At 42.6% G+C, this 25,628-nt stretch overlaps 1 protein-coding gene across 2 annotated transcripts; it reads left to right on the forward strand.

Moving 5' to 3' along the window:
* The first annotated feature begins 15,156 nt into the window (after positions 1-15,156).
* RP9 (RP9 pre-mRNA splicing factor) lies at positions 15,157-23,710 on the forward strand. 2 transcript variants are annotated; one of them, XR_008821526.1, is made up of 7 exons: positions 15,157-15,442; positions 16,667-16,697; positions 17,491-17,620; positions 17,934-18,025; positions 19,493-19,554; positions 20,709-22,865; positions 23,436-23,710. XR_008821526.1 is itself a non-coding variant. In XM_056336794.1 (6 exons), the coding sequence occupies exons 1-6, from the start codon at positions 15,240-15,242 to the stop codon at positions 20,935-20,937; spliced, it is 747 nt and encodes a 248-aa protein (XP_056192769.1). In that variant the 5' UTR covers positions 15,157-15,239; the 3' UTR covers positions 20,938-23,710. The 2 variants fall into 2 exon arrangements, 1 of the variants encoding a protein (XP_056192769.1); XM_056336794.1 differs by having other exon boundaries at positions 20,709-23,710.
* The last annotated feature ends 1,918 nt before the right edge of the window (positions 23,711-25,628 follow it).

Consider the following 25,628-nt stretch of genomic DNA (forward strand, 5'->3'; position numbering starts at 1 on the left):
TCGGCAAAGTCCCGTTTACAGAGCCAAACGCCACAGATAACGAGGCTGGGGGGGCACCTGCCGCTTGCCGCGCACCAGGGCTGTCACGGGTATTTGCAACACCCTCTCAGAGGGACTTCGCAAATGACACGGGAAGAAAATGACCCGAGAAGCTCCCAGCGCGGCGAATGCCAGCCGGCAGCTTATCCCCTTCCCAGTGGTCTTGCAGGCACTGGTGAGGAAGAACTTTGATTTGTTCTCCCTCGTTCTAACTGGTTTCTATTTTTTGGTCTTTGAAACCAAAAGCTCAGTATCTGCACGTGAAACATTAAGCCCCAAACAAGATGAAGTTAAACAATACAACGTTATTGAAACACGGTGAATTTTATGGCAGCAGGCTTGGGGCAACTGTAGGAAACGCAGGCACACCTAGGAATATAATGTATTTAAGAAACATCAATGATAAGATTTTGTAATTGGTGAATTATTAAACGAGCACAACGCACACTTGGGTGGAGCACTGCGAAAAGGAACGGCTGAAAGCAGGGAAGGTGGTGTGGGGACAAACACCTGGAACATCGCATCCCGGGAGACAGCGGCTCGCAGGCCCAGCACCTCAGCAACAGAAGGGATGCAGCCAAATCAAATGTTTTTAAAAGTGCTTTCAGAAATGTTCTCGTATTATGTTGACATATTGCTAGGAAATTGCTGCTTCTCCAGGACCTAACCAGTGAAAAAAATTAGCAACTCAGACAGCTATTTAAAGATAACCAGATTTGCAGTTACAAGTCACATTCTCCTTCCAACAACAGTCACGATGCACATTCCTAACGAGCCCTGCGAAGCATCCTTTAAGGAAGCCATGTAAATTGTCCAGCAGTTGCCTGGGTTTAAATAGCTTATTTTGATGTTGGTTTGCATGGACAAACTTTATTTTCTTAAGGAGAAGTCATAGCTCACCACTGGAGTATGTTGATACAACCAACACAAAGATAAAGCTCACCCTGCATTTAGTCCCTTCTTTTTGCCAGGCAGTGACGCAGTCTTTATTCATACCCATTTATTTAAGAAGTTCTGTTTTCAAAACAATTCCTTGGACTCTTTAATATTTATGCAGTTTTGTACTCATTATTCATCACCTCTGTCAATAACAGTTCTCCACTTCTGATGTAATTGCCATTGCCACAAGACTGCTGTAAGCTTATTAATTCCCAAAAGAGCCACGTGCCCACCCTGCGTCACCAAACCCGCATGCCTCAGGCCTCCACTCCATTCACCCTATAGCTCATGCACCATGTGCCTCTCCATAAGCACAGAGCTCAAGATAACTGTCAGCCAGAGAGATGCGTTGCTTTCTGGCCTCCTACTTTTGTTCAGGGAGCACAGAGGTAGCAGAATGCACTGTCCAGTATTTTCCTTAGAAATGGCATTTTTAACATTTTGCTATTTTTTTCAAAGCATGCACGCACACACACAGACACTCACAAACACAATACAAATTCTTAATTATTCTTAATTATATGCCGGTTTGTTTGAACACTAGCTCAGCTTCCCTGGAATAGTTTTTGGGATGCTGATCACTATCAGATCTCCGGTTCTTCAGTCAGCTGGAAACACAGCAATGACTAATAGAGCATGAGCAGGGACATAAGTGCAGACATGCCTAAAGCTCCTAGAGAAACTGGTCCTGGAAGGATTATCCTTCCCAGACTTAAAAGCAGAGCACAGCTGAGGTCCATTCTCTCTCTGAAAACTCATATTTCAGGAATGTCACAGGTCAGACATTAAATAAGGATTAAGGAGCTGGGATTTGTGCTTTTGCATCTTGTTTTGGAGGATGCTACATGCCTCGTAATGTTCAAGGGCCTGCAATTCTCCTAGCTTTGAGCAATGCTATATCAAACTAAAATACACCTTGAGGATTTGACACTGTTTCCAAATCCTTTGAAGGTCAAGGAAGTAAAATGCCAGCTCTCATTCTCTACCTGTGTATCACAGCAGCATTACTATTGGAGCTCATCCCACAGAGGAGGAATTCAGGAACTCGAGTGCCAAGAGAAGGTAGATAGGAAAATTCCTTCACATGCTGCTGATACAAGCCATGTCTCAGAAGCACTGAAAAAAACTGAGGAGCATGCTGATGAGTCATTTCACATAAAGATTAATTTATGGTAACATGGGAAAAAGAAATAAAGACTTAGCTTGAGTCTGAGGTAGGCAAGATACCACTGGTGTGTAACCTGAGATGCTATTCTGCTCCTTGGAATGTGCTTGAAGCCCAGTGGCAGGCAGCCCTATGATGGTGGGCCTAATGTAAATTAAAATGTTTGCAACACATTCCATCACATAAACATAGGAGAGGTTGTGACTAGTGAATTATTCTGCTGAGTAGCCATTGGACTTAGCCAGTACTTAACCACTAACTGTTCTCAATTACCCATCATACTGCTAAGATTACAGGCCTGAAGATTCAGTCCCAGGATGCCTGAAGTATGGGTTGCATTTTGTTATGGAGGTTTTCTAAAAAGGTAGCATACCGGGACAGAAAAACATAGAGTGGATTTGCAATGTTTTCTAAATACTCTATCAATTATAGATCAAGAAAAACAGGCAGTCATTTTTTTCTTTGGAAGAATATGTCAAATGCTGCAGCTGGCAGATACCTTGAAAATACGGCAGGCAAATTTAGAGAGAACTCTGACACTAGGAGTAAAAAAGTGGCAGCAATGGGAACCACAACTTGAACTGATATAAAATCCAGTTTAAAAAAATACCGATCTGCTTTTAATCAGCACGTAATATTCAGAGAGATCACAGCGTAATGCTGGTTTTGGCTGTGTAATCTACAGGGGGATTATGTGAAGGGACCCTGAATTATTTTTATCTCCTGCAGCTTTCCACAGCTGTTCACCTCAGTATATACTCTCTTTCAAACGCCTAAGAAGCGCTTTAGAGAATAGTTTTGGGTTACAACTAATGTAAAAGAACCATAGTGCTCTGACTGATAAACTGAAATTCAAGTAAGGAAAATAAACCCCCCCCATTTATAACTCAAAGCTGATTTCTCCTTCTAAAGATCTGTAAAGTTTGTGGAGCTCTCAGGTACTTTGAAACAACCACAGAAGCACAGTGTATCAACACTGGTATTCAGTATTAACTATGGCTAAACTATATCCGCAAAACATTCTCAGTTAAGTACTGGTTTTAGTAAACAGCATTTTGAACAAATAATATTTTTATTTTATGCAACTACACAATAAATTCAGAGCACCTGGAACAATTTAATTATGTGTAATCTGCTGTCAATGGGTGTGACTTATGAGGGACTAACATGACCCTAAATGGCTTTGGTGACCAAAGTGATCCAGGTGACTTGGGCTTCTTCCTTGGCACTGTGATGCAGAGCTCTTTACTCTTCACAGTCATGCTGGATTGATTTGCCACCTCCACTGGCTATTTAAGATGCAGATTTTATTCTGATTTATTAGTGGTAGTGGTTTAGCAGTAAACACAAAAGTGCACAGAGCATGAGAGAAATGGATACACTTTAAATTGCTGATACTGTAGGTACATTTCACTTCAATTCATCTTCAGTTTATCTCTATTCCACCCACCATAGATGTTCTAATGAAAGTCAAACAAATTGCACTGTCAAGAGTACCCTCTTCCAGACCCTGCCTTGCAGGAGAAAGTCACACTTGCCCCCAGATACACAGCAACTCCCCTGCTGGAGGTCACAGCATAATGAGATATGCCAACAGAGCTGTCTTAATTAGTGCTTATCAGCCTGTCATTCCAAATGTGCCACACTAAACTACTATCCAAGTGATTTAGAAAATCCAGATAATTTTGACGGACACGAATTAGACAGACCTTACAAAAGCCCATCACCCCCAGAGGTGAGGCAGTAGCTCCAACAGTCAAGCACAAGGATAGATGACAGTTGACTGTTGCCTTCCACCAACACCGCTGCTCTTTGTAAACAGCTGCCAAAAGCATACATTTTTAAAAGAGTCACGCCTTCTTTTTTGTTTGCAAGGCAACTGTTGTAGTTTGTACATTACTAGAAGTGAACAAATAATTACAGCAAGCCAACTCTGGGCAAAACTGTTTTCTAATTACACTAGAGCAATCCTGTTGGCCTCAGTGTAGACGTGCCAGTGTAAAACAGCAGAAAAACCACTCTATGCATCTTCCTACCATTTCTCACAACTATATATTCAAATGTTATTGATTTCCATTCAATGTTCATGCATTTATCAGGCAATATATATATATGTGTGTGTGTGTGTATACATTAAATATGAAAATGCATTATCCTCATTTCAGAAAAAAGGAAAGGGTTTTAAGACCTAAATACCCTTGAAAATAAGACACTGCAGAGGTTAAAACTCACTTTTTCAGAAAGCCTGAAATTTCAACCTAAGTATGAAAATCAGTTACCAGGTTTTCAGAAAAGTTCATCTGTGGAGGGGCTAAAATTTAAAAAATCTGGTCGTAACTGACATAGCTAATGTAACATAAGTAGCTGGAGACAAAATGGGAAACGTGTTGGACAACACATTGTTAAAACTCGTGGTTTTCTAAACAGTATATTCTAAATATATTGCAGGTACCCAAAAGCAGAGAATGGTTTTGAAACAATGGGGTGCTTATACTAAGCTGCAGAGAGACGTGGATATTCCTAACAAAGGATACATGTGGTTAAGCCACAGGTTTTCAGTCTGTGGATTTCTATAGTGTCATGCACAAGTGGTAAGGAAGCTTTCCATACATCGGCCTGAATTCCCAATGAGTGGGGGTTTGCATCTGCAACGGAAACAATCTAGGACACTGCATACACACACACACACACAAAAAAAAAAAAAAAGGCAAAACCCAGTGAGCTGAACTTCAGCTTTCTGCCACACAAAATCTGGAAAACAGTGAGCCTCACTAAACTTTTATATGCAGCATGCCCAGTCTCAGAACTGTGTTGCTCGAACTGTGCAGAAAGGCAGAAAGGAGTAGTTCTTGCAACAAGGATCACGCTGGTTTTCTTACATGCTTAAAAAACACTTAATTACTGATAGTTTGCCAATTATAAAGGGTCTTTACTAAACCAAAAAGGAGAGCAGAAGCATTATGCATGTATTTGAAGACTAAAAAGCTTCTCAAGAAGCTGCATAGACACTAAGATCCGAAAAGCAAATGGTCACAAGTGGGTAACGGATTTATCATGCCTTAATTTTATCATGCCCGATCTGGACTCTGTCTGCTAGAACTGTTATGGCTCTATAATTAAAAATTATCATGTTTTGTTCCAACATTCTTTTAAACAAAGCTGCCTTAATAAAGTTGGTTTGTAAATTAGGTGTGGACTATGACTCCAGCCCAGAAAGACAGAACCCTTTTTATCCAAGCTCCAGTCTACCTCCCACCCCCACATCCACCCATAGAAAAGAATCTAGCCTATAGCGTTTTGCCTGTAAAATGCCTTCTGGAAGCTGTGTGTGTTGGGAGGAGAAAAGGAAAAGGTTCCTCCGCAAACAACTTGGCACGAAGTAAACTATGCAAACTTTCCTGAAATGTAAGGGTATCTGTTCTACCAGAGGTAAAACCCACCTGCATTTTGAAATGAGCACACCACAAAACTCACTTTGCCTGTCTTGGGTAAAAGGATTATTTGCAGAGGCGATCTGAAAAGAGACAAGTCAGATCAGTCACTTCTCTGCATACCAGCGCTGTAGCTGCCAGCGGCCACTACCTAAGCAAACTGGAAACAGGACACCTTGTTATTTTTCCCCTCCTTCATTAATATTCCTATGTGAATCCCCTGGGAACTGCCCGGAATGCATAGGTGTTACAGAACAGTGCTCACTGGTTCTTATTAGCATATGTAAGCATTAGAGCAGGTGCTTATCGTGGGTCCAGCGCAAGATCACTGCAGTCTTCTCCCCTAATTAGTAAGCATTTAGTGACTCTTGCATTAATTTTTATTTAAATTTTGCATCTTGAGAAAAAGTCATTTAGTCAGACACGCCTCAGCATTTCACTTCCAGCCATTGCAGCATTCTTTCGGAAGCAGCTTCACACAATTCATAGGATATTAACTGCATTTCTGAACTTGTTTTTAACAGAAAAGAGTCCACCTATGGAGCAACTGTAGGGTGGTATTTTAATAACCTCTTCTGGCCATCTGATCTGCGTACTAGGGGACAGTTCTAGGTCCAGGCTTACAGCATTAGGTGCTTTCACATCACACAACCGTCTTGAGGTGTTTGCATAGAGCTGGTGAGATCATGCTGAGCGCTGGGCACACTCTGATTCCATTCCTGTTTTGCTGGGCTGTTCCAGCACTGGTCACAGCCTTTGTTGCCTGCCTTCTCCACCAATTGTTACAGCCAAGTTTTAGCTGCACGTCCTTACTTATGCTTAGTGTCCAGACCAAACATCCCATGCAATCTCTGTGGCTAGAGACACGGTCCATAAACATAAAGCCAAGAATTAACGTCTTAGCGAATGAAGGAGTTATTATTAGTCAGGTTACAATCATGTTAAGACTTACAGTACTAATTAACTAATTATTGCAGCTCATTCAATAATGATACAATTAAAAGTACTATACACAGACCTATATGCCTTTCTCTGGTACCATGCTCACCCTTCCATTTGGCTCAAAAGTCAGTTACGTCAGTTGTCTTCAGAAAAACCAAGGGATGGTTATAGTAAGTTATCATCCCAAGTTCTCTGCCATGATTACAGTGCTAATGTTTATGATTTCCTCTCTTCCAGGAGGAGAACGATGTTGTGCATTTCTTCCTCCTCACTTTAGGTCTGCTTGGGGTAATTTTTATACATTTGCTAACAGTCTGTCAACTTGCTCCTTTGATGGCTCACAGTTCCATGTTGTACCTCCATTTACTGCATGTTACAGGGTTTACCTATGCTGCAGACTTGTTCTTTGATATCTTTGTTAACCCACAAAACCGACTGAGTCAACTTCTAGGGCTTAATTTCTTTAGTGATCTGTGGTTGACAGCCCTGAGGCCTCCATTACCATCCGGTGCTTGAAATTTCAAGGTCTCCACTGTTATCTTGTACTTGTATTTTGGGAGGCCCAAAATACCCTGATTTTTTTTTTTCATCACAGCCTTCAAGCTGTGGTTTCCAGCTAATTTAACCAATGTTTTATTAACACAGCCTAACCACCTGTAGCCAACATCTACTTGTTTTGGCAATATCACTGGTACATTACTAAAGTGACTTTATAACTGGGCAGAACACCTCTCATTTCTTAGTTTATCCAAGCATGACCAAAAAACATCATGCAAGGCTGGCAGGAGAAAGCCCTATTAGAGGACACTAAATGTTTGGTTTTTACACACTCCACAAGTGTACGTATAGGAGCACAGGCCATGCACAAATCTGCCTAGATACAGACTGGACTAGGAAAGAATGTGTTTCTCTATCTATAGTGACACATTTATCCTTTTATTTCTGTATGTATACAACTATATATGACAGTAACTTTCAAGCAAAAGTAACTATGAGGAAGTGTTCCTGGATGTCATTACACAAAACTAGCATAATGGAATAAAAATACAAAGACTCATAGCTTATCATCGGAAAACGTTATTTTTGTGTGTTTGGCATGAGTTTCAACATCCGACACCAGAATTCCTTTCTCATTCCCGTCAGCAGCACTCCTGGGTCAACTTGCTTAACTAACCCTTGCTTCATTGCTATACCACTGCTACGTTAGTTTTTCTATATTACCTTCTTGAGAGGGCCAGGAAAAGAAGAAAGTCTAGAACTGTGAGTTTCCATTAATTTCTTTTCAGTTACCTAGAAAGGAAGTGTTGGTAACTTGACATATGGGAAGTATGTTAAGCTTAAAGAGCTGCGAACTTTGGATAGTTTGGAAAAAAATACGGTTAAGTGGGAACAGCTGTTTTGCATGGAACAGATCAGCTATTTTAACACGAGAAAGTCATCTTCCCGTTTAACAGAGGTGGCAAGCAGAACCAAGAATCTTTCCTTTAAACTTTTTAGATTGTATTTTCCATTGTTTTATTTCTGTAGTTTCTGTGACCCATTAATAAACACCGGAGCCTTTTTAGGCAACTCAACCAGTATTCCACTGGAAAGTTGGCAGCTCGGAGGGGACATACCAAGGGCAGATGCTGGCACTGAAGATGAATTTGCCTATTTTACTTGATGTGCTGGGCATCGTTTAAATGGGAACTGTTTTATCAGTTACTGTATTATGGAGGCAAAATTCAGGAAAGGAATCTGTTTCTGCAAGGGGAAAGTTCTTATAAATTGATTGCTGATTTAAGAATATAGCCAAAGCTCAGAAGGAGGAATTTCCTGTAGCTATGAAAAAAAACCCACCTGGCTACCAGGCAAAGAATCTAGCCTTGATCCCTACTAAGTCAGTAGCAAAACTCCTGCCAGCTTTGATGACAGTAAGACTGTAACCATTAGGGGTTAAGCAGCAGTATATATATAGATTTAATACATGAGGAACATCCAATCTGGAATAATTATCATCCCTCTAATAAGGGGTTCAAATTGCAGTGATCCTGACTCAACCTCTCATCTGTCAAAAATAGACAAATATAGAATTAGGGATTTCAATGCATCTGGCTGCTTCCTATGAAACCAAAGTCCTGCCCACTCAGCTTGGGTACAAGCGATCCCACAAAGGGTGCCACATTTTGTAAGAAGTTAGGAGACTGTCCAAGGGTTGTCAGCCAAAATCTCCCTTCCCTACTGTTGTTATATAATGTGCTGTTAGCATCTGAGTGCTCCTGCTACTCACACAGTTCCCAAATGCGCTCAGTCCTTACTCAGGCAAAGTCCCTTGAAGGCTGCACGAAGCTTTGCCTTTGGAATGACGTACTTGGGGCCTTCTGTTAACATAAGAGACACCATGCCAGTGTATATCAGCATACAATGCTACATCAGTAGTGTACTGCAGAAATACACCCCCACCAAATACAGCCTCATTCTTGAAAAACTGTCAGTGGTGCAATGCAAAACGGCTGGGACTACGTACAGTTATTTGTATTTATTTATAAAGAATGGAAAATAAAGGGCAAAAACTCGTGAAAAATATAAGTTGATCAGTGATTTAGAGTTTTTGCCAGCCTCTAAAATCTTAAGCGAGTTAAAATAATGAAGAAAGATCAAAGATAGATTATTTTCACTGAGCGGTGACTTCAAGAGATGGTAAGCATTATACTTCTGATGGAATGGCTGACTTTACCAGTATCTCCACAGGACAGAGGGAGTTCATCCATGCAATCAACTACCAGAGGCTTGGAGGACAGAATTTACAAAACGGAAGACAATCATTCCTCTTGTAAGCACCAGCTTATCAGTCTTTGGGATATATGCAGTAAAAAGATGTTAGTGCTTAAAATGGGATGTAGCCTTACAAAAGGACTTTAAACTAAAGCTGCACTTCAAATAACTTTGCTCAACTGCTGCCCAACCCTAGTTTCCAAATGTTCCACAGCTTCCTTGATTAGCTGGAAAGCTTTCCTGCAAGTGCACATTTTTGAATACCCCAAGTAGTAACCTAGTCTTCACAGAAACAAACAATTCAATGCTTAGTTCACACTTGTGCTTGGTTGGGATCCAAAACTTTCAATCATAGGATTGTTTACGTTGGAAAAGACCTTTAATATTATAAAGTCCAACCATTAACCTAACTCTGCCACGTCCATCACTAAACCATGTCCCTAATTGCCACATGTATACATCTTAAAATATCACCAGGGATGGTGACTCTACCATGTCCCTGGGTAGCCTGTTTCAATACTTGAGAACCTTTTCAGTGAATAAATCTTTCATAACATCAACCTAAACCTCCCCTGGTGCAACTTGAGGCCATTTCCTCTTGTCCTATCACTCATTACTTGGGAGATGTCATTAGAGCCTCACTTCATGTAGTTGTAGACAGCGATAAGGTCTCCCCAGGCCTCCTCCTCTCCAGGCTAACAACCCCAGTTCCCTCAGCCCCTTCTCATAAGCCTTGCTCTCTAGACCCTTCACCAGCTTCATTGCGCTTCTCTGAACGTGCCCCTCTTGTAGTGCGGGGCCCAAAACCGAACACAGGATTCGAGGTGTGGCCTCACCAGTGCCAAGTACAGGGGGACGATCACCTCCCTAGTCCTGCTGGCCACACTATTTTGGACACAAGCCAGGATTCTGTTGGCTTTCTTAGCCACCTGGGCACACTGCTGACTCATGTTCAGCTGGGTGTTGACCAGCCTCCCCAGGTCCTCTCCCACCAGGCACTTCCCAGCTGCTCCTCCCCCAGCCTGTAGCGCTGCCTGGGGCTGGTGTGACCCAAGGGCAGGAGGCAGCACTGAGCCTTGCTGAACCTCATACAACTGGCCTCGGCCTGTTGGTCCAGCCTGCCCAGATCCCTCTGCAGAGCCTTCTGCCATCAGGCAATGCTGAGCCCTGGAGAACGCCACTTGCGACCTGTGACTGGCTTCCAACTGGATTTAACTCCATTCAGCACCACTCTTTGGGCTCAGCCATCCAGCCAGTTTTCTACCCAGCAAAAATGATGCTCTTCTGCCCAATTTTCATAAAAGGCTTGCGCCTGTAGACATTTACAGCGTCTTGAATGCTGACAGGACTGGGACTGTAGAAAATGCAGCTGTGGCCATCATGTTCTTTAAGACATTTGCTTGCTCCCTGTGTGAGATGACATATGGCGGTAAACACCACAGGAAAGGTTCAGGCGTGTAGGAACACTTTTCACTGCTGAGCTGTGCCATTGTGAAGATGAGATTAATCTGAGAAGGGAGAAGTAGGAGCACAATATTGCCACCTGGTGCAATGGTGCTAATCAAGGGAGAACTCCCTCTTGCCCCTGCTTAGAGCATTGATTTTGCATCTTACAAAAGAATTGCAGTTTTCAGTGTTGGGATGGGCACCCCTCTTAGTGCACTCACAGTCAAGTTCAAACACACTTGTCCTTCTGACCCCATGAATCTCAAATGCTTTTCTCGACTGCTTCCAAAGAGTAGAACACAAATGGTGGGTAGCCCTCATCAATGTAGCCATTAGCCTAATGGTTAAGGTATTTTTTTCCCAACGACACAGGAGCCACCACCACTGAATACCTAAACCGAGGAGGGAACCGAATCCAAGCCTCTCATTTTCTAATTGTTAAGCTAGTATACAAGAAATTTCCAGCAATTCCACTTCAAACAAAACCTCTCATTTCTCTGTAAGAAAGGATGTCAGCACCCCTCTTCACAGCTGAGGTTCCCAAGTGGTTAGAAGTGCCACTGCTGCTCTGAGGTCAGAACTGGTCCAGATACTATACTCACTCCATTCTGAATGTCTCCTAATCATCTAGCTTCAGGCAGCCAGGGTCTGGCCATGCTGGATTAGACTGTGCTTTGCTCAGCCTGCTGCTTCTTCTGGATCGCATTAGGAGGTGCTTAACTTCCCATGGAGCCTAACACGGGTTCTGGATTCCTCTCCTGTGTGTAATATCTGACACATAATCAGAAACAGATCCTGGCCCAAAGCTCTAGCTAGCCCAAAATGGAGAAAAACAGATTGGCTGACATTCTGCCAGGGTTAGACAGGCATACTGCTACCCATGGGATGACACAGATGTAAATTAATTTGGTCCCAGTAATATCGCTTGTAGTTAAAACATTCAGTTGTTTATAACAAAGTTATAGAAGATGTTACGAAACTCACGGGTCTTTCAGATACTTCACATCGCAACAGCAATTAATGTTGCTGCTTAGATGTTTTGATGAAGCCGGAATTACAGCACCATGACAGTCAGCTCTTATGATAAGACAAAACTTCCCCAACAATTAACTTCTTGAAATGTCTGATGTACCACGTTCAAATAAAGAGAAAAACCCCCCAACCAGACAACTTCAAATAAATATCCTGCTAAGTACAAGAAACCAGATTGCCAGCTAATATAAACCCTTAAAATAGAACAGATTTAAACAATTTACAGCTACTGAGGATCTTTGCTCCTGAGTATGTAGAACTGAGAATAACGATTACTTTCTTTTCTACTCCCTCCTTCACAATTCATTTTCTTTTGATCTTTCCTAAGGACTGATAAGAAAGCAATTGTCTCCTAGGGTAAGTGTGCAACAGTCACAGCAATCCAGGGCTTTTCTCAGCAAAGGAGAAAAAAGAAGCTTTGAAGCTACCTACAGCTTTAAAGAATCTCCTTCTATTAAAAATGGGGAGTAAAAAAAGCCCGACTTTGCAGCTGGATATGCCTGAGCTGGTTAATAAAGTGATAAAATTAATTTCTAAGACAGATGAGGAAATGCACTAGGAAATTATTTGTATCAAACCAAAGAAAGAACACATTTAAACCACTGTGACTGAGCAGATTTATGTACCTATCTAATTTTACCTTCTCTGTGCCCCATTAAGTTACTGCAGTAAAGAGTATTACATAAATGCCCTGATCTGCTCAGAAATTAGGGCCTGGACATACAAACCACCAGGGTGTAAAGAACACAGGCAAGCTCTCGTGGACTTAACAGTAGGAAGAGGATAATATACTATGGTCTGTCTTTCTGCCTCCACTTGCAACCCCACACTTCTCTTGAGACTATGCACTTAGTTCCTGAATTTGTGGCAATTCTTCTGTCAAGGCTGAAGTAATTGAACCTGAGGTCATCTAAGTCAGACCTTTACCTGTTCCAAACTGGCAGAACTCTTCTTACTTCCGCCAAGCTAGGATAGCCAAGGGTGTATGAAAGTGAGACGGGTAGGGTTTCTGGAGAGCTCCTTCCTCTTTTGCTATTGCACACATCCCTCCCATGGAATACATCCATAAACAGCAAACTCTCCATCTTGGAATTAATTAAGTTTTCTGTCACTGTCCTAATGCGCTGGAAAGCTGTTCCAGAGTCTTTCTACTCTGTTGGTTTGAAAACATGAAGTAAAAGGGCACTTGAAAATAGCAAAATAACACTGTAATGAAAGAGGGTCCAAAAAACTCCATTATATCACTTGATTTTGCTTCCAAAATAAAGTCTCTTTTTAGTAGGCATCAGCCCAGCTGGTACTTAACTTTTAGTAACTATTGCCATTTTTGTAAAAAGACTGAAAATTGATACTATGTCTTATCTAAATTCTTTCAGATATTTTAAATGTAATTGAGACACCTAAAAATATTTCTCCTGCCTCACTTGTTGTTTGAAGATACATGACCATATAAGGAGCCGATTGCGATTTGATGTGTTACTGCATGCTAGCAGTGCCAAAGCAGCACATCTCTTTGCCTCCAGCAAAGTCATCTGCTTAACCTGCTCCACAGTGGATTACCTTAAATCACATCGCCTTGCATTTGCCTCATACTATGCGTAGACACACAGATATTTAACTCAGATTAGCAAATAAACTGATTGTGCCTCTAAACCTTTGGACAACAGATCTACATTGAGTTTAGCACCTCAGGTCAACTGCTATGATCTGTGTTTCAAGAGAAGGCAGCAACTCAGCCTCTTCTTCCTAGATTAGACCCAAAGAAAGGCTACTAATAAAACTGCTGAAAGGCAGGCGCACTGCTAAGCAAAACACACAAGCTGACTACTGACCCATGGGATGAATGAAAAAGGTTTTCTCACAACTTACATGCCATCTCATGATATCTCGGCCAGATGGATATGTTGGAATTATTTTATGAAGAGCAGAAGTTGAGGCTTTCTGAGAAGTATAGCTGCAAGGTTATGTTGCTTTGCTGCTGCATGTTGTTTTGCAGTAGAATGGCTGCTGCATTCTTTCCAGTGCCAGTAAAGCTACAAAATCTGGTGCATGAAATAGAAATCTTCATCAATGCTATATGTTAGTGGCATGACATGCAAAAGCTAGATTGTTTAAACTACAGAATAAGTACCAAACACTTGCAAAAGATTGTGACAGAATTAACCAGACAAAAATAGTTTCCCCGGATCTGAAGTTGCAATGGCAGCCACTTAGCTGAATGCAGGTGAGAAACAAGACACGTGATCATTCGTCCCAAATAAGTAAGGTTTTACCAAGTAGAAGCTAAAATTAATATTAAAGTAGTGCTTGTTTAATAGTATTACATTGTTAAATAGGCTGTAGGGTTCCTGTTGCCCTTGGTAAAGATAGGGTTACTACGACTGGTTTTGTCTTGCTGTACTTGAGAACCACACGGTGCTGTAACAGCAGCTACCAGGCAACGGCATCATTTGCCTCTGGCTTGCACTTTTGGAGCACCAAGATGATCACAGGTAAAATCCCAGTCAATTCCTGGTCTTCTAAGATATGTTTTTCACCTTTTGCTCAGCTCTTAAGCAAAGCCCTGAAATCTCACCTGCCCTTGGAACTTCAGCGTGAGGCTAAAGCAGCAATTTCAGCTTTGCCTTCCCAATGCTGACCTGCCTCCATTCCCTGTCCTGCAGCAGGAAGAAGGCAGCCGGGGCAGGAACTGCAAAACCTGGGGCCGAGCGAGCTGAGGGCTGCTCACACACACGCTGAGGTGGGGGAAGCTGCCCTGCTCGCCAGGCAGCTCTGGCAGCGGCACCTTCTCCGGGCCTGTGGCCAGACCCTGCCCCACGACCAACACCCACCTCCCACAGCACCAACGTGTCCAGAAAGAAGTAAACCCCAAACCCAACTCCGTGCGCTCTGGATGCCACCAGACACGGCCCTGGCCTGCTCCCCCCACCATCCGGACCTGTTTCGGCCTCTGGCAGCCCTGCCCTGTGACCGCCATGGCGGGCGCCCCCCCCCCCCCCCAGCCCCAGCCCTCCCTCAGGTGCCCCAAGGCCTCGGTGAGGGCCAGGCCCCCCGGCCTGCCTCTCTGCTGCGGGCCGACCCGTATCCCGCCTCAGCCTCGCTGTGTGAGAGACTGTGGCGCCGAGGGGGGGGGGGGGGGGGGGGGGCGGTGTGTGTTTCAATTTTGAAGGCGCAACGCTCCACAGTTCATTTTTAATAACGCGCTCGGGGTCGGGCGGCAGGCGGCTTGGCGGGGCCGCGCCCCGGAGGCAGCAGCGGGACGGGCTCCCCCCGCGGCCGCCCGGGGCGGGCGGAGGGGGCGGTTGCCCGGGCGGGCGGGAAGGAGCGCGGGGCGGGCGGAGGGGGCGCTGCCGGCCGTGGCCGCCGCCGGCGCCGCAGGAAGTCCGCGCTTGGCCGGGGAGGGGAAGTGAAAGCGAAATGCGCAGCGTGTGAGGGTGGGGAGGGGGCGTCGCCGCGCCTCGCCGGGCCCCGCGGGTCTGGCCGCCGCGCCGATGTCCCACAGGGCGCCGAGGGGGCAGGAGGAGGAGGCGGCCGCGGGGGAGGCGGGGGAGGAGGCGGCGAGGGGCAGCCAGGCGCGGCCCAGGAGCCACCCGGAGCCGGCGGCGAGCGGCGGCAGGACCCAGGGCCGGCATGAGAGGAAGCGGAAGAAGCTGGAGGCGCAGCAGCTGCAGAAGCTCCAGCACCTGGAGTCCTTGTAAGGGGCGGAGGGGGGGAGGCGGCTCGGGGGCGCGCAGGCCCGGGACCCGCCTGGCCGCCGCCGGGCTCAGAGCCCACCCCGCCGCGTTTGGCTTCCAGTGCCGCCCGGAGGAGCCGTGGCTTTCATTCCCCGGCCCCGCGGGGGCCAGGGGCTCGTTCCCCGCCGGCGGCGGCCGCTGCGGCTCGGTCACGGTGGCGAAGCAGCCGGCGGTGCCCCCGCCATGGCGTGTCCCCAGCCCCGCCCCCGCCCCGGGCCGCAGCGCCGCTGGCCCGGCCGCCTTGTCGCCGTTTACTGGGGGGAAAATGGGGCTCCTGCAGGTGCCTGGAAGTTCGGAAGTTGCGGTGTAGACGCAGAAGTTGTTCAGCCGGTTTCCACTACAGTGGGTTAAAAAAAAATTGTTAAAAAGGTGTGCGAGCGGCTCAGCGACTCCAGCAGCAGTCCGCGGTGCTGTAAAAGCTTTAGGCTATTTCGTTGGAAGGGGTTTAACGGGATAAAAAGATCCGAAATTTTGCTAGAACATGATTTTTGCCCTTTCCGAGCAGAAGTAAAGATCAGTTCGCTATGAAATGGGCCTTCCAGCTGCACAGGTGGCTCCACGGCGGTGGGTGTGTGACTGCATGGAGCACAGGCGCGGCCTCGCCGCTGTGCAGCACCGGCTTGCTTGGGTTTTCATAAAGGCCACCTCTGCTAATTGAGAAATGCTGCAGGAAAGGTGGTGCTTCGGTCAGTAAGGTTCAGTCTTCAGGCTGAAGCCACTGGAGAAGGTGAAATTGTGGTATATTAGGTGTGGCGGGCAAAGCTAAGGCTTAAGGAATGGGCTGACTTCGCCTTTCCAGCCGAGTATGGTTCAGCAGCACTGGAGTAAAGAGACTGGCACCAGTGGGACTTGGGGAGGGTGCTGTTTGTGCGTTCGTGGTGACTGAAGCTGAATTGGCTGTGCCACACGTCCCTGTAAAGCAGTGCGATGAAGGTAGTTTTCTCCCACAAGAATGTGAATCTGAAGGGTGCTTGTAAGAGGTGTGGGGTGATGCGACACTGTGTTGCCTCTGCTTGCATCCAGGTATCTGTGTTCTGTTATAGTTCTTGATGATTAGTGGTAGAGTAAAATATAAGAGGAAGTTGAGGTGAAGGTTTTAGGTCTATACCATTGAAATACTGCATTTTCTCAATTTTTTTGTCTATGCTAAGCTGCAGAGTAACAATATTTCTATTGCTTTTCAGCTATGAGAAACCTCCCCCAGGGCTGATCAAGGTTAGTAAATATGCTGCAGTAAATTTTAGCACTACAAGGGATTTTCACACAGCCTGTCTTTAAGGCGATTTTAAGTGTCCATACTACCTATATATATAAATTACAGAGAGGAGTAAGTGGTGCTGGGGAAAAACTCACGATCTTCTCAGTTACCAGCTGACCTCTTTGACTCGGTGAATTCAGAGTGAAATGCTCAGAATCAGACAGGATGAGACCGGTTCTTTCACCACCTATGTGTGCATGCAGAGAGAGAGAGGAGTCATGGTAAAGCAGGTTTTCAGTTTGAGTGACATTTTCCAGAATTCTTCCCCACTGGTTGTGCTCAAACATTTGTGTAAAAGTACTTTCAAAATGATCTAAAATTTGGCAAAATTAATATACCTAAACCTTAATCTAGTGCTTTTAACCTAAAAAAATACTGCTCTGTGTTGTAAAAGCTGTTTTTAACTGTTATGTCTTGTTAGCAGGAAGAGGAAAAAGAAGTCTCCGCTTATCTGTTAAGTGTTCATTTATATTATTTAAATAAATAAATGATTAAAATAAATGGGAAGGAATGGAATTAGTAAGGCAATAAAGCTCAGACTAGCAAGTTCAAGGGAATAAGGGGAAAAAGAAAATTACTTAGTGCTGGTAAAAGGGTCAGGTATTTTAGATACTTTATGCGTTACAAGAAAAATAATTGTTACAGGAAAAATAGGTTCCATATTAAGCAAAGGCCTGCACGCTTGGAGTATTAATTTTTACAGAGTTAAAAAAAATACGTTATCTTTACTGTCCTTATCTTTTTCCATAGGAAAATGAAACAAAACCGGAAGACTGCATACCTGATGTACCAGGCAATGAAAGTGCACGAGAATTCCTGGCACATGCCCCGACAAAAGGGCTTTGGATGCCTTTGGGGAAAGAAGTCAAAGTCATGCAGTGTAAGGCTGAAAATATTCCAGATGTCATTGGACCTTCATATAGCCATCCGTTTTCTCTGGGGGAGGGCAGCATGTCTGGTGGACAGATGACGAGGTCCAGGTAGATTGACATCAATTTGATATAAAGGCAGCCAGCATCTTGAAGGCTGTGATAGCTTTGAATTTCATGACGTTACTTTTATTAACATTATGCTTGTGTCTCTCTCTCTTTTTCAACAAATTGAAAATACTTTGCATAAATACTTTTTTGGGTTTTTTTTTTCCTTCTGATCTGGCTGAGAGGTGCAATTCAACGCTGCTTCTTTTTTTAAAGGTTGGAGGTGTAAACGTTATGGACACAGAACAGGAGATAAAGAATGCCCATTCTTTATTAAAGGCAATCAGAAATTGGAACAATTTAGAGTAGTGAGTACAAATACTGTAGTATTATTGCTTGTATTTTTTAATACTGGTGATGCATAGTCTTGCAAGTGAAGACTGTTAGATGATGCTTTATTAAGGATTTTTCCTCTGTCTCTAGTATAATATAGATGCCGAAAATCTCCTAATAAAGAAAAAGCTACAGATGTGGTTGGATGTTTGACTACTTTGCAGAAAATCTACTCTTCAAGAGGAAAATTAGTAATTTTTACATTTAAATTGGAAATCTTCAAGAGCCTGTTTCAAGCATTATATTCAGTTTTTGTGATTAAAATGTCAACGTAACAAAAAATGTTTAGTCAAGCTTGAGCTGCCCACATTACAGCTGCTTCAAGCCTTCCGCTTTCACTGTGAACAACCACATCATGAAGCCTGTTGTCTAGGTCTGTAATCCAGTCATTGTCTATAAGTCTGATCTCTTGCTACATGAGGTTACATCTTGGTTCTGCAGATTCTTTCTGCATGATTTCTCTAACTTTTCCTGTTGCTCTGCGTTGTTAACCTGTATTTCAAGCTATCATCATTTTGTGTCTTATGTCCTCATTTCTATTCTTGAAAAATGTAATCTGGTGTCATTCTGTCTAGATTCTGGATTCATACTGGTTGTGTGCTACTGCAAAGAGTATTTTTAGCCCTCTCCCTTGACCAGATTGCCTCTATTCTTCATTTTTCCTCAGGCTTCTTCTCTGTTGCATCAAACTCTTGCTGTATGTCCAAGGCCCTTCATGACACCTTCCTGACATCTTTCATTTGCTGCTGACATTTTAATTCCCACCTCTGGTCAGCATCTGATATCTCCTCTCTATTGAACTTACTTGCTTAATATTCCAACAGAAATGATTGCCCTGTCTTCTTGCTGCATTCTTGGGTGGCGTGAACTGACCATAAATGTCTGGACAAGTTAATTTTCTGTCTCCTTTCACAACTCTCTTTTGTTGCAATGCCTGTTTAATTTAAAAATAACCAATTTAAGAACAAGTAATGGTAGCCCATAAAATGCTAGGACAAATCCAACTTCATTATCTGTTTGTCTCCTGTGCCTTGCTCCTGTATCCCTGTGTGTTTGTATCCAAAATTTTAAAATATGCTATGAGGGCCCATTATTTTGAACTTCCAATATTCTGTCTGTGTCTAGCTATTCCTATAGTATATGTATGGGGTTCTCTTGGTTAACTGCAGTTGGAGAGGAAGAAAGGTAGTATACCTAAAGAGAGTCCCCTCCACTGGTGATGTAACTGGATAAGCTTTTCCTGAAGTAAAAAAACCAGTTCAGATTAATGATGTTAAGTCTTGAGAGTATATTTGTGCATTAAGAGCTTGCTAAGCGTATTTCATCTTTTGATAAAAGCCTCTTGCATTGCATTGTTTTGATTTATTTTTTTAGGAAATAAAACAGTCAGTGTTAAATAGTCTTATTTACCAACACCGCATTTTCTGTTTTCCACTTTAAAGGCACATGAAGATCCAATGTATGATATAATAAGGGACAATAAACGTCATGAAAAAGAAATGAGGTAAGTGTGTCTCTGTAGTAAACTGCATTGTCAATTTGGTTTTGATTTTGATAACATGATACTAATGTATAGGTGAAATTTTGATATAAGCTTACCCTTGCCTCAGAATATTTTTTTAATGGTAGTTGATTTTCTCGGAGAGTAATGCATTTCTACTTTCTCAAATCACTTCAGTAGTACTTCCTACCTCTTTAATTCTATTAGCTTCTATATTTTTTTCCCCAAACAAAGTTTAAACAAGAGTTGTATTCATTTATGCCATAATATTCAGGTACTTGGGTTTAGTTTTGTTTTAAGCCTAAAAAATCAGTGGGGTTTTGTTTGGTTTGGTGGGGTTTTTTTTTCTTTCACTGACTTCACTGAGATGTTTTCTAAAATTTGGTACATCAGAATGCCTTCAGTAGACATGAAAGGGTAGATTTAGAAATCTAGTTCTAGGTACTTGGTGTTGTTCCTCATGTGAGGTTGTTACTTGTTATATAAGGCAGCAGTTTTTAATGCGTTCTAGAAAGGACTGCATCAGTGAGATAACTGAACAAACTATAAGTAGTCCATAGAGAGTACTGATGCTGCAGGTGTGTTGCCTTTTTTTTTAATTAAAAAAAAAAACAAATCCTTGGAGAGGATATTGAAGATGACAATAAAATAAGCAAATAGTTTGTCCCTGTTTGCCAGTAATCTATGACAAAGGGAGAGTGCCTGTCAAAAATACCTCTGCATTTCATGTAGAGTCTCCTCTGTCAGCTTCACTGATACCGTCCCTGTATCAGCACGGTAATGAATGCTGTAATATCATAATCCCGATATGCACGTGTATGGATAACCATAGAACAACTTATGGTGCTCTGGTGGTAGCTGTTGCCTCATTATTTTGGCAGACATAAGTATTGGCCAATAAGCTATTCTGCCTTTGATATCCCGTGGGATGGAAATTCCCTGAAAACAGAATATATGTTTGTCTCAAAAGAGGTCACTTTTATCAGTCTGTGAAAACTGTAACAGGAGTGCAATTCAGCAAAAGAGGGAGTGTTCCTCTGCCCTTTGCATGCAGCTTCTGTTTCTCAAGCTAGAAAGGAAACAGATGAAAGCTAGAATAAGTAATTGCAGGTAGAGGAGAGCTAGGAAGGTTTCTTAATCACATTTTTTAAAATCAGGATACAGCAACTGAAGCAGCTCCTGGAGGACTCTACCTCAGATGATGATGATAACAGTGATGACAGTGATGAGGATGATGAAGATGGCAGCAGCTCCTCTTCCTCAGAATGTAAAGATAAACACAAGAAAAAAAAGAGAAAGAAGGAAAAGAAAAAAAAAGAAAAGAAGAAGAAGAAAAAGAGAAAGCGTAAATCATCTAAATCTAACGAGAAGTCGGAATCTGACTGATGGCAGTCAGCTGCTGCATGCTGATTGACCTCCACTTGTGAACTGCAAGGGAAGATCCAAAGAATGAGGAAGAAACCACCAGGAAGGGCTTTATTAAACTCAGAGCATACAGATGGAAACATACAGCATCCTACACTGGCTGTCCTCTTCTGCCCCTCTGCAGTGCTGCAACCAGAAAGAAGAGAGCTGCGTTAAACAATACTCAATCAACCATATCTTTGTACTGTAGAACCTGCGTGTGCTAAGGGTCATCTGTCTTGGTCGGATTGCATCTCTGCATTGCCACACATGACTTAGCAGCAGAAAAGAGCAACACCAAGGCATTGCCAACAAATCTGCAGAACTAGCAGACTGTCTAATGAAGTGTCTTTTCTCCATGAAGTTATTATATACACAGCCTCATTGTAATGGGACTGCGGTTTGCACCATGCGGGGCACTGAGAGTTCGCTCACAGTGCTTATAATAAGCAGGTTGTACTGTGGTTTTGGGTTTTTTTTGCTGCATGCTGCATATGTGCTGAAGTTCAGTGTACTTATCCGAGCACTGGCAGCTAGGGAAATAAAAGAGCACTGCTGAAGGGGGAAAAAAGTTAATCAAGGGGATTTACTTTTAAGACAAAATTGCAGTGTCAGCAAGACTTGGGTTTTTTGTATAGCAAAATCTCAACATCACCACCATTACTACGCACAGTTCTGCAACACCCAAAGCATTCTCCAAACCATAGAAGTGGAAGCCAAGTATATAGTGAAGTTAAACATCTAACATCATTAAAGAGGTAGTGGGTTTAGTTATTTTAAAAGGGTTTTTTTGTGTTAGAAATGAAGAAGATTAATTTCTACATACACTTCAGTATCAGTTGTTTTGATACATTTGAGGGTTTTTTTTCCTTTTAAAAAGGCTTGGGGAAATAAATTCCAACTTTTTTATGTTTACTAGAGGTTTTTTTTATGTAGTAGTATTTTATGGATCATCCCACAAGAATATTAAATAAATACAAAGGTGTTCAAAATAGTTTTCAACTATATGCATGTAAGCCACAGAACAGTAGCTCTTGTAAGCAGGAAGAAGTGAAAGTTTTGTGTATGTAATTGACCTTGTGGACTGACCACACTTGTCTTTTAAACAATCTTGCAGATGCCACTAGAAAGATTGAGATAGCTCTAAACTGTGTTGGAGTAAGCATCTCTTTTTAAACCTCAAGGTACAGTGGTATAAAGCTGTGATTTGAGGACCTAGATGATATACGCTGGTACTCTGCAAACAGAGAAGGAAAAATAGATTTGCTTTGAAAAGACTAGGAAGGACTTATGTAGCACTTACCATCTCTGTGCTTATGCTTAAATTGAAAAAAAACCCAACCCAGCATGATAAAACTTTTGACATTAGTAGAGTGAACATTAACAGTGAAATCAAGGAACCATAGACTAAAATGCATTTAAGACTTACTTTTTTTCTCCTGAGAGCTTTGAGAAAGAGGACAGGGAAAAGCACACATTAAAATGTGTTTCCTCCCTCCTACGTGTCTAAGAGTCATTTAGTAAAAATAAACCCCTGTTCCTTGCCACCCATTCACAATATGTTCTGGGGAAAACCAAAGTAGCCAAGGCCTACTTACAAAAAGATTCTTTGTCTTATTCACAGAGCTTGAATATGGGCTTGTGTTTTATCCTCCAGTATTATTTAGCAGATCTCCCTGTGATAGGATTTACTGGTGACTCCTGATAGTTACCTGTATCATCACCATCAGCAACAAATTCGAAGCTCCTGGCTCTTTCACCAGAAGAAGATTTGACAGCTGAAGTAGCATGAGGAGCGTTATAATGGACTGGTTCTCTGTATTGCCGCATTTGGTGCTTGGAAAAATCCGTGTATGCTGGAAGCCACAGCTATTATTCACCTGATGCATTCCAAGATAATTCTTATTCAGGTTTGTCCAGAGCAGAGGTAGCCTAAAGATCTTTTCAGTTACTTCAGCTTTTAAGATTCTTCTGAAGTTTAACATAAACATGTTCAGTTTTTCCTTAGTCTGTCATCCCAGTGCTTGTTAATGGGTTCTTCCCATGTTGCCTACCAGGGTTTACTATTTGAACAATCAAGAAAAATACCATAAAAGCCCATTTCTAACTTACATCAAATGCAACTTAATTGTTTGTTTTGAGACACCAAATCACTGTTCTGTGCCAGACTAAAGGTCTGTTCAACACCAGTGTCTTTTTTTCACTCATGGTCAATAGCAGATGCCTACGCAGCAGAGCAGTGCAAACTAGTGGCATTACTTCTCTCGTTCCACTGAAATGCTGTCTCAGCCTCTGCTGCTTGTAGTGCAGGTACTTTGAATCAGGTTGTTGTCCTGGTTTCAGCTGGCATAGAGTTAATTTTCTCTTTAGTAGCTGGTACAGTGCTGTGTTTTTGATTTAGTATAAGAACAATGTTGATAATATACTGATGTTTTCAGTTGTTGCTAGGTAACATTCATACTAAGTCAAGGACTTTTCAGTTTCTCAGGCCCTGCCAGCAAGAAGCCAGGAGGGAACATAGCCAGGAGAGTGACCCAACGGGTATTCCGTACCATGGAACATCGCGCTGAGTACATAGACCTGGGGGAGTTGGCTGGGGTCTTGCAGTCATGTCTTGGAGACTGGCAGGGCATCAGTCAGCAGGTAGTGAGCAATGGTGCATCACCTGGGTGTTTTTCCTCTTTGGTTTTATTCCTCTCTCTCCTTTTCATTACAATAGTTCTTTTATTCTACCATTAAACTGTTCTTACCTCAACCTGTGAGTTTTACCTTGTTTCCAGATTCTCTTCCCCATCCTGCTGGGTGGGGGGAATGAGCAAGGAACTGCACAGTACTTAGTTGCTGGCTGGGGTTGAATAGTAACAGTCATGGTTTAGTATTTAGCAGCCTCGGGTATTTTTCTTTTACATCCAGTCACCACCTGTGAACTTTTCAATTTCCTTAAGCAAGAAACTCTGCAGTGTAATTAATGTGTGAAGAAACATAATTTGCTTTCACACTGCTCCCTATTTCATTTCATACACTGTAGTTCTTGTACTGGAAGGTAGTGAACAACTGATTCCTATTTGTTTTCCCCATATCATTCCCAGTTCTATAAATCTTTATCCTATCTCATACATAAAGATTTTAGCAGGCCTTTACTGAAACTCATATAAGTAGAACCAGTTTCAAAATTAAAGCTAACATTTTCAATAGAGCAAGATTTCTAGTACTGCTGACTAGCAGCCAGTGCTTTCTTGCTGAAAAGCACTATTCATGTCATCGTTCAGCATTTTAAACAATGCCAAAGCTGGCATTCAAGAGACTCCAGGTCTTTTAGAAATAGAGACACTAGAGATAAATACCAACACCCATTGATATTAACAGAAAATTATTCTACATAGAAGTATATCCAGAAGGCAGGATAGAAAGCTACAGTCTGGAACAACTGATTAGCCTTTTTTAAAATCTTAACCATTGGACTAGTTAATGTTTTTGTTCAGACAACTAATTCTTTTTCCCTTAGTAATCCTTGCCTTCGTTGTAGATACATATATTTGTTTGAAAGCTCTGTTGAAGCCTGAGTGGTAGTAATAGCATAATTGTATAGTCCCATGAATCTAAGTAAGTGTGAAATGCAGTAACAGACTTCATAGAGAATACAGCTTCACAGGCCTTCAGCTCCCAGATCCAGTTATATTAATACTCTGACCCATTCTTGTTAGAAAGATTATTTTAACAAAAATCCTGACATCTGTCTTATTTCTTTGTCCCTGGAATTGCTTGGGCTTTACAGTCTTGTTGACTGAGATGGCTGCTGGCAGCAAGTCAGAGGAATCCAAGGACTCCTTTTTAAACAGTGAATTTGTTTTTCCTTGGTATGCCTGCAGTTAGCATGCAATGAGTAGGGTTTTTTCTTGTCTGGTTTTTTTTGTTTGTTTTTAGTTTTGTTGTGGTTTTTTTTTTTGCCATTGGCTCCTGTCTTCCACTGTTTGATGTTAATAGAAAGACCTGTAATTAATCTGTTCCAACATAAGGCAGAAGACAGGACACTGTAAAAGGGAAAGCTTTGTGTCATTCAGGTGCTACCAAATTGAAAATCAGAATACAGAATTAGATCCTGGCAAGCCAACATAACCCACTGGCTCCACTTCAGTGATTACACCACACCCACACTGCGACAGAGGGTTTAGTTTGCTACAAATAATGATTTAGAAATTCTGAGTCACAAGACTAAGTCTGTCCAAACACAGGTCCGGCTATGTCAGTGTCAGAGGCCTCTAAGGTTTGTTGGTGGTACGCCAGGCAGCAAATAGATTCTTCAGCTGCCCTGCAGTAGATGCTGCAGGAAGCAGGTGAAAACTTCAAAGCCAATGCAGTAGTGCTACAGTTACAGCTCCACAACCCTGCCAGCACTGCAGGAAGTCACTGGGCGATCTAGCTTCTGTGGTAACAAAAGCTGACACATATGCAGACCTGTAAAATGAGATCTCAGATCTCACTGTAGATAGTTACCTGGCTGAAGAAGGAGGACCTGGACTTTACTTCACAGCCTGTTAGTATGCTGTTTGTACTTCACAGCCTTTCTGAAGCATGACAATTTTACCCACTGGAATATTAAATACAGTTGTGAACTAGTTGACTTAAGATGTAGTCCATGAAACATCCATGCTGCTGAGTTAAGAAAAAGCCGA

The sequence above is a fragment of the Falco biarmicus genome, chromosome 4 (genome assembly GCF_023638135.1).
Source record: "Falco biarmicus isolate bFalBia1 chromosome 4, bFalBia1.pri, whole genome shotgun sequence".
In the NCBI taxonomy this organism is placed as follows: domain Eukaryota; kingdom Metazoa; phylum Chordata; class Aves; order Falconiformes; family Falconidae; genus Falco; species Falco biarmicus.